Source organism: Mandrillus leucophaeus, unplaced genomic scaffold, assembly GCF_000951045.1.
Source record: "Mandrillus leucophaeus isolate KB7577 unplaced genomic scaffold, Mleu.le_1.0 Scaffold290, whole genome shotgun sequence".
NCBI lineage: Eukaryota > Metazoa > Chordata > Mammalia > Primates > Cercopithecidae > Mandrillus > Mandrillus leucophaeus.
In genome coordinates, this window is record NW_012103032.1 from 1,030,102 (window position 1) to 1,038,921 (window position 8,820).

General features: G+C 57.9%; 1 protein-coding gene across 1 annotated transcript in view; it reads right to left on the reverse strand.

Annotated features, from left to right (window-relative positions):
- SLC4A1 (solute carrier family 4 (anion exchanger), member 1 (Diego blood group)) overlaps window positions 1–8,820 on the reverse strand; it is a 29,533-nt gene that overhangs the window by 15,903 nt on the left and 4,810 nt on the right. The window contains exons 2-15 of the mRNA XM_011985991.1: window positions 8,001–8,083; window positions 7,784–7,874; window positions 6,735–6,796; window positions 5,795–5,975; window positions 5,564–5,699; window positions 4,976–5,090; window positions 4,636–4,720; window positions 4,302–4,483; window positions 3,544–3,754; window positions 3,099–3,311; window positions 2,778–2,926; window positions 2,462–2,656; window positions 545–718; window positions 42–172 (exon numbers count right to left, since the gene is read on the reverse strand). Coding sequence (XP_011841381.1) covers window positions 42–172; window positions 545–718; window positions 2,462–2,656; window positions 2,778–2,926; window positions 3,099–3,311; window positions 3,544–3,754; window positions 4,302–4,483; window positions 4,636–4,720; window positions 4,976–5,090; window positions 5,564–5,699; window positions 5,795–5,975; window positions 6,735–6,796; window positions 7,784–7,874; window positions 8,001–8,015 — 1,940 coding nt within the window. The 5' untranslated portion in view covers window positions 8,016–8,083. The remainder of the gene's footprint in view (window positions 1–41; window positions 173–544; window positions 719–2,461; window positions 2,657–2,777; window positions 2,927–3,098; window positions 3,312–3,543; window positions 3,755–4,301; window positions 4,484–4,635; window positions 4,721–4,975; window positions 5,091–5,563; window positions 5,700–5,794; window positions 5,976–6,734; window positions 6,797–7,783; window positions 7,875–8,000; window positions 8,084–8,820) is intronic.

The window sequence follows — 8,820 nt, forward strand, 5'->3', positions numbered from 1 at the left end:
TATTCTAGGGAAGGGGCATGCTAGGGGGTGGAAATGAGGACCTGGGGGGTATCATGGTCTGAGGGGTGGGAGGAGGGGTCACCTGGGTGTAGGTTTCCTCAATGAAGAAATCCACCAGGACCATGATCAGGATGGAGATGGGGACCCCAAAGTCCCCGATGACCCGACGAAGCTGGGGACAGGTGAAAGGACCAGTGGTCAGTGCCCAATCACTCCCCACCTCCTGCCACCCTCCTGCCCTATATTCACCCAGGGGGCCTACTCTTCCAGGGGATCCATCAGCATCTAATGCCCTGTCCTGCACCTCAGCTATGTCTGCCTCCTTTCTTTTTCTCTCAGCAGTTCTCAGGCTGGACATGCCACAAAAGTGGGAGGGGCTTGCCCTCAGTGAAACCCTAGGTAAGGATGGGGTCAGGGGAGGTTGGAATTGGGAATGGGAATCTGAAAAAGAAGGGAAGCTAAGGGCACTGGGGAATTTGGAGTGGGGGGCTTTGGGCTGGGATAGGGCAGTGTTGGTAAGGACAGGTGAGGAGGGTGTGCTGACCTTGCCAGGGAAGTAGGAGCTGTTCTTGAACTTGCGCAGCATCACGGCAAAGAAGAAAGTACCAGCCATGAGCACAAGGGAGAGGAGGGCTGTGTTGGGCAGGGGGCCCTGAGGTTTGGGCACCATCAACACATTGTGGTCATAAGTCTTCTGTAGTGGGTGGTCCTGGAAGATCTGCAGCAGAAAACCAAGGCATTCTTTTCCCTCCCAGCCTTGGCTTGGGCTGGAAAGTACCACCAGCTAACTCTACCCAGCACTACCATCCATGCATCCAGTCATCTATTAATTCATCATCCATCCATTTATCCACCCATTCATCATTCATCCATCCATTATTCATTGATCTTCCATTGATTATTCATCCATCCATTCATTATCCATCTACTCATCCATCCACCTACCTATCATCTAGCCATCCACCCATTTATCCATCCATTCATCCATGCATCCATCCATTATCCATCTATTCATCCATCCATCCATCTATCTTCTCCCTCAATTGACATGGAAACAGAGGATAAATGGGATTCTACAGCTTGGTTTTCAGGAATGAAGACGCCCAGGTTTGGGCAGGGAGGGCCATGGAAGGCAATGCATGTGTGTGTGAGCACACATGCACACCCAGGACCTGGGAGACATGAGAAGGCTGGAGGTCAGGAAACAAGGGTCAGGGAAGTTTCCAACAAGGGGTTAAAAGACCTAGACACAGAAAGACCCTCCATCCGACAGAATCAGGGGACAACACGTAGGGCCCACCTTTCTTCCATATAAAATGCAGGTGCAGATGCAAGCAGAGCTTAAGATGACAGGAGGCAAGCCAAGGTGGGTGGGCCCTCTATCCACAAGCCCTGCAGCTCTTGAGGACAAGCGCAGGGGAGGGAGTGGGGGACTTCAGAGGCTCCAGAGTCCCCCCTGTTCTCACTGTGCATGCACTTTCACATGCTCAGTGTCACGCCCATACTTACCCATTGCTCACATCATGTGTGGTCATGAACTGGACATGTGCACACAGAGGCACCCTCTCATGCCTCAGCAAGAATGCTTGCCACAGGCAGCAGCAGGTGCCAACACATACGTGGTCACAGTCAACACAGCTGCACAGTCCGCAGATGTGTGACTACACAGGCACAGACACATATGTTGCCGCAGTCATATGCACAGTCACATGGTTGTGTACACAGGTGAAAGCAAAGCCACACAAATGCTGCACAGACACATGTGCGAGGACACAATGGCTCAGTCTTTTTTTTTTTTTTGAGACAGAGTTTTGCTCTGTTGCCCAGGCTGGAGTGCAGTGGCCCAATCTCGGCTCGCTGCAACGTCCACCTCCCGGGTTCAAGCGATTCTCCTGCCTCAGCCTCCCGAGTAGCTGGGATTACAGGTGCATGCCACCACACCTGGCTGATTTTTTTTTTTTTTTTTTTTTGAGACGGAGTCTCACTCTGTCACCCAGGCTGGAGTGCAGTGGCCCAATCTCGGCTCGCTGCAACGTCCACCTCCCGGGTTCAAGCGATTCTCCTGCCTCAGCCTCCCGAGTAGCTGGGACTACAGGCGCCCGCCACCTCGCCCGGCTAGTTTTTTGTATTTTTTTTTTTTAGTAGAGACGGGGTTTCACCGTGTTAGCCAGGATAGTCTCGATCTCCTGATCTCGTGATCCGCCCGTCTCGGCCTCCCAAAGTGCTGGGATTACAGGCTTGAGCCACTGCGCCCGGCCACACCTGGCTGATTTTTGCATTTTTAATAGAGATGGGGTTTCACTATGTTGGCCAGGCTGGTCTCGAACTCCTGCCCTTGGGTGATCCACCCACCTCAGCCTCCCAAAGTTCTGGGATTATAGGCGTGAACCCTCGCGCCCAGTCAGGGTCTCGGTCTTATACACAACCTCCCGTGTGCATTAATATCCCCATAAGCCCCCACCTTGATCAGCTTGGAGAAGGTCTCATAGATGAAGATGAGGGAGATGAGGAAGGAGAAGATCTCCTGGGTATAGCGGGAGATGAAGCGGACCAGGAAGCTACCCTCGAAGGCCACCACCAGCACCACCAGCAGGATGAGCCAGAAGCCGATCCACACACGGCCCACGATGTACTCTAGACCGTTGCTCTCACAGAACTGCAGGGTGGTCAGAAGAATTCGGTCAGACAAAGAGGGCCTTGGGGCAAGGCACCGTGCATCAGGCAGGTGGGGCGGGGGACATGACAGGGTCAGGTCAGTGGGGCAAGGACAGAGCTACCGAGAAGAAGGCTTCTTCAAACACCAGCAGGGGTCCTGAGAAGCCAACCACAAGCAGGGGCTGAGCCCCCAGGAGAGCGAAGAGAATGCCCTGCACTGCCGTGGAGATCAGCAGCTCCGACACTCCCATCTGGTTCCCGGTCTTTTCTCCTGTGGGTAGAGGTCACAGTGGGCTCAAGGTCAGAAGATCATTTCCAGGGGCCCATAGAGCAAGTCATGGGCAGGCTGATGCAGGGGTCTGGAGGGTCAGAGTCAGAAGTTGGGGCTGACAGAGGTCAGAGGATCAGAGGCGAGAGTTAGGGAGACAGGCATTGGCACTGACCCAGGAGGCCACCGAATGTGATGGCGGGTGACAGGGCAGCAAAGTAGATGAAGATGACGGCAGCCAGGACCTGGGGGCTGAACGCATCTGTGATGTCACTCAGGTAATAGGGGTAGCGGCGCCGGATGTCACGCACCAGGCCCCCGAAAAGCTGGCCTGTCTGCTGCAGAGGATCGTCTGGGCCCCCGGGGCCCCCTAGGCCCCCATTTAAGTCTGCGGTGGAGGATAAGAGCATGGTCAGAAGGAGCAGCTGGAGGCGGTGAGGGGAAAGGGGACTGGAGGGTATAGGGGAGATTGTCTGATGGGAATGGGGTGGCCAAGAAGGCTGGGAAATGTGGGCATAAGGAGCAGTGAGAGGGGGACATGTGATGGGAGACAGAGGCTACGCTGAGGTGTCTGGGAGTCGGTGGGGGCACAGAAAGCCTCGGCTGGGAAGGGCAGGTACCTAGGCCCTTGTAGAAGCTGGAGTCTGGCTTGGCAGGGCTGGGCTGGTAGCGTCTTCGAAGCAGCTCCCTCTGCACAGGTACCAGACTGAGCAGTGCCTGCTCGGAGGGGGCATCAGTGGGAGGCAGCACTAGGCTGCAGTCCAGGAAGCCCTTCAGGGAGCGCAGCAGCTCCTCTCGGCTCTGAGCCATGTAGGCATCTATACGGAACACCTAGGGGTAGGAGACAGGGTCAGGGCTGTCTGGACCTGCGGAGGGAAAGGACCCAGGAGTCTGAAGTCAGGGCCTCCAGGGACCAGAACCCCCTCAGGCAGCAGCTCCCATTGCCAGGAACTGCTTTTCCTGCCCACTCCCACCCCTTCTCTCTACTAAGAAAGGGCTCTGTGGAGACAGACATGGGCCCCGGGTGGGGAAAGGAGAAGGAACTAAAGCTAACCTGGTGGGTTAAGCAGACTAGACGAAACTAGAGCTAACTAAGCGCGACCAAGCCAGACCTGACCAGGTGGAACCAGGTCAGAGCGGGCTGGACTAGACTAAGCCAGGCCAAAGCCAACCAGATGAGACCAGGCCAGAGCAGGCAGAGCTGGGCCAGACTGCACACACCCGACTGCCCCCGTCAGGTAGCACAGCAGCAGCTGGATTAGGCTGAATGGGTCAAACCAGTGAACCTAAAGTAACCCAGGCCAGGTTGGAGAGTGGGCCTCAGCCACCACCCAGCTCCCAAGCTCCTCCAGCCCAGCCCTCTCCAGCCCTTCCTCACCCTCTCTGACATGAGGGTGGCAGCGGCCCGGCCGAGCTGCGTGCAATCCATGCGGAGGTCATCACGTCCCAGCAATACAAAGAGGAAGCGCACAGGCACGGGCTGCTCCACTGCCTCCAGCTCCGCTGCCTCCTGCAGCCTCACGAAGCCCAGCACTGGCTGCTCCAGGAAGGCGGCTCGGCCTGTTAGGGGACCAGAAGATCAGGCCAGGCCGAGGAGCCCAGGGTGGGTGTGCTGAAGAGGTGGGGCTGTGGGGGTCCAGGCTGAGGGAAAGACAGGCTGAAACAGGACACAAGGGGTGTGGAGGGCTGAGGGTAGAGACGCCTGTTCTTACCCACTAGCACCAGCGTGGCCTCTGCATCCGGGGGAATCTTTTCCAGAATTCCAGATGGTGAGTGTCCTTCTGTGCCCCCATCTCCCTGTGGGAAGGAGGGTGGTGACAGGAGTCCTCGGGCCACTCTGACCGGAGAGACCTGGGCATCCACCCTTTCCTCCCCTTCCCATTCTCACTTCCCACCATGTTCAGGTTGGGGGCTTCCCAACTCTCCTGGCACACCCCGGTTGCAGGAGTGCTTCTGGTCCCCTGCTTGTGGTGGGTTTTTCAGGACCCCTGCTGGCGTTTGAGGAAGCTCTCTCCGTGCCCCACCCTGGCCCTGACCGTGTGACTGACGCACCTGCTCACAGAAGAGCTGTGTCTCCAGTGAGGAGTGTTGAGAGAGCAGAGGCTCCCCAGAGCGCGTCAGGACCGCAGGCTTCACACCCCCCAGGGCCTCCAGCTCTCCGGCATGGCTGCAGGACGTACAGGGGACACGGGCTGAGTAAGCTGTTCAGGCCGAGCTATCAGTGGTGGGAGGGATCAAGGGCCAACATCAAGGGACTGGGGTAGACATCAAGGGTAGACATCTGGGACTTCTCAGACCAGACCAGAGAGACCCTGGGATGGAAGGAGAATCAGAGCCTCCTCTTCAAGTACCTTGTAGATGTAAGTGGGTGGCCTCTGGAATGACGAGGCAGGATCAAAAGAGTGGCTAGAGAAAAGGGCCTCGCAGGTCTGCCCTCCTGGGGACCAGCAGTCCCCAACTCTGAGCATAGGACATGGCCACCCCTTTCAAGGTGTCAGAGATGGGAGCCATAGTGGAGGAAAGTGAGCCCTTGCCTGGTGAGGGTAGGGCCACCTGGATCCCTGGGGAGAACTTGGGGCAAGTGGGCTGGGGAAGTGGGCCCGCTGAATATGGAATCTAGGCCCTGGCAGGCAGGGGCACCTGTGTTTGAGCAGCAGGACCCGGAGCAGCTCCTCTCGGTCCTGAGGCCGGATCTGGTCCTCAAAGATAAACCTGTCTAGCAGTTGATTGGCCACTCCAGCCAGGGAGGTCTCTTGCAGGTCCAGGAGGACGGTACCTGTAGGCAGTGGAGGAGTGAGCTGGGAGGCTGGGCCATAGCCCCACACAACAAGTCTCACCTGCAGGGGGCCCAGAAGGACCCAGGAGGCTCACCCTTGGTGAAGACTTCGTGCAACTGTAGAAGGCTCCAGAAGGTGAGGTGAGAGAGGTGCGGGCGGCCCCAGGCCCCGTTCTCCCCCAGGTTCTCCTCCAGTCGCACCCAGCGCGCTGCCTCCATCCATCTCAGTTCCTGGTTCTTTTCATCCATCACCAGCTCCTGTAGCTCCACATAGACCTGCGGCCCCATGCGCCTGAGTTAGTCCGTCAGGCACAGTCCAGGGCATAGTGGGTGCTCAGCCGCTCTCGAGAGAGGCTTGTGCTTGTGAGGCTTGGATCCCTGTGCTCAAGGGTCCGTAGATATGGCTCACACCATTCCCCTATCTCCCAACTTTCTGGCCAGGCCCTCACCCCATTTCAGAAGGCATTTGGAGAACCCTGACCCAAAGGGATGCTGGAGACGCCACTGGGGAGGGAAAGGAGTGGGAAGCGGAGGCCTGGCAGGCTGAGGCTAAAGGGGACTTTGGAGTCATTGGGTCAGTCTCCAGCCTCTAAGATTGTTCGTGGTTGTGCCTCAACATGTCCTTGGGGCCAGGTGGTTGCTCCAAGGGCCATAGCTGAGGGCCGGCCCAAATTCCTAACCAGCTAGACAGTTGGGTGCTCAGTGGAGACCTGAGGGGCCTGGGCAGAGGAGAGCAAGTCTTTAATTCTGTGCTTCCCCAGTGAGGCCTGACAGCCCAGTCAGGGCCTGAGGGCGTGGGGACTCAGCCCTTGTCAATCAGGTTGTCCCTGCCCAGGGTGCTCCTGGAAGGGGGCCCAGGCCTCCCTGTCAGTGGGGCATCCCTCCCACCTATTTCCTGGGACCATCGCTCCTCTATCGGCTACAGGGTCTCCCCTAGTCTGAAGCGGCCTCTATCCCCTTGCTCCTCTCTTCCCGGGTCAAATGGTGGACCCCAAAGGCAGCATGGGAGAGAACGGGGGAGGCTGGGGTCCTCACCTCGTGGGTACCCGGGTGCGATGTGGTGTGGTAGTCTGTGGCTGTCGCCTCGGTGTCATGAGCTGAAAACCGGAGGTCGGTTAGTATCGACCTGCCCGTCCCCCACCTGAGGCTCTTCACGATCCACCGTGAGCCTCAGAGACCCAGGCATGGGCGAATGCCCCCTCCTTCCCAATGCCCCTGGGCTGGGCCTCTGGTGCCCCATCCCACACTGGCCACTCAGCAGAATGGGGCTCCCCACACCTGTGCTGGGCCTAGCCTTAGGGTCCCCATCTGAGCCTTGTCGAGGACCCCTGGGACTCAGCCAGGAAGGCCTAGCCCCTCCACAGTGATGAAGTGAAGGGACATTTCCAAGGTGACTGCAGAGCCCTGAGTGGCAATTTTCAGGATCCTCCTAGGACCTCCTCCCTCCCCTTCCACCTCTGAGGCCAGTCTCTTTTCTCACCTGCCTCAGTGAGCCCATCAGCATCAGTGCAGTGTCTCACTGAGCTCAGGCACCAGGGTGGGTCGGCCCCTTATATTCCCGCCCCTCCCACCCCCAGCCCTCATTTCCCAGAGGGGCCTCTTAACTTTAATCCCAATCTCCAGCACTTAAGTCCTGTTGACAGTAAACAGGCCCTGCTTGGGTCTCCCCACCTAAAACCTTGGACAGACCGGGGAAGGCAGGGTGGTTCCTGGTGTCTTTCCACCCAGGAGGGTCCCCACAAGACCCTCATTTCTCAGAACCTCTTTCCCCAGGAACAAGCCCAGTTTCTTGCCTGGAATCTGGCACTGGATGGGCACAGATGGCATGTGGGCTCACGCCCTTGTCCTAAACGGGCTGCCCGCCCTTCTCACATTGCAGGAGCACTGGATGGGTGACTGCCCCTGCTCTCCCAGTCACCTCCTGTGATCATTTCAAACAAAACTCTGTTTATCCTTCAATCAGCCAGAATTGAGGGGAGAATGGCCCATGGGGCTTGGAAGGAGGACTGTGGAGAAGGGGAGAGGACAAGTGCCCCTCCTGTCCCTGTCTAGGGCTCCCAGCAGAGGGAGGGAGAGGGGCTTACCTGCTGGTTCCTCCACCTGGGGCTTGAGGACGCCTGGGTCTTCATATTCCTCCAGCTCCAGATTCTCCTCCAACACGTCTTCATGATCATCCTGTGGGAAGTGGCTATTGAGGCTGGGCTGTGAGGGGCTCTTCCACCCCCAACGAAAATAGGAGTCTAGGGCCGGGGTCCCCAGAGCCTCCAGGTGGGAGCGCTGCTGATGCCAGGGAACACCCACCTGCAGCTCCTCCATGGCGTGGTCCTGAGTGTCCAGTTGTCCACAGTGATCCGAGCTCCCAGCATAACCCGCACCGCGGGTCCCTGCAGCAGAGGGCACAGGCTGAGTGGGGCACAGGGCATCCCAGGATCTCCTGGTCCTCCTCCAGAGGAGGCCACATGTCGGTGGAGGGGATCCACGTGTTGGAGGTGGTAGGGTCAGAGGAAGGAAGTGTGGAGGGAACGGGTGAACGAGCTGGATTTACAGGTGTGAGGGTAGGTGAGCAGGGGCCAGGAGAGAGGGGCAGTGCAGGGAAGAGGTAAGTCTGGCTGGCACCAGTGAACGATGTTTGGGGAAGATGGGCAGGTGACCCTCAGGTCCATCTCCCTCCTTCATTCTCTAGTCTTCACGTGGCTTCTTTTCTTACCCATCCCTGGGACTCAGCCAATGCCAGGGGACATGCCGGTCCCTTCTTCAGGGGGCTTAGCTCCCCTGAGGGGCTCTAAACACATGCTCTTCTCAGAAATAGCTGCTGCTCACTGGGCAGGGGCTGCAGCATCCTTGGGAGTGGTCCGCAGGTCTGGACGATGTGGTCCTGCTTCTTTCCCTGACCCCATCTTGCACTCCGTCTCTCTTGCTCTCTCCCCACCTAGCCTATTGCCCTCCTGTGGTTCCTAGAACTCACTAAGCCCTTTCCTGTCCCAGGGCCTTTGCACATCCAGCTGTCCATATCCCGGACACCCTCCCCACAACACTTCAGCCCTTCTCACATCTCAGCTCAAATGTCTCCTCTTCAGAGGCCCTCCCTGACCACCACCTTGACCCAATCTGTCACTCTGTC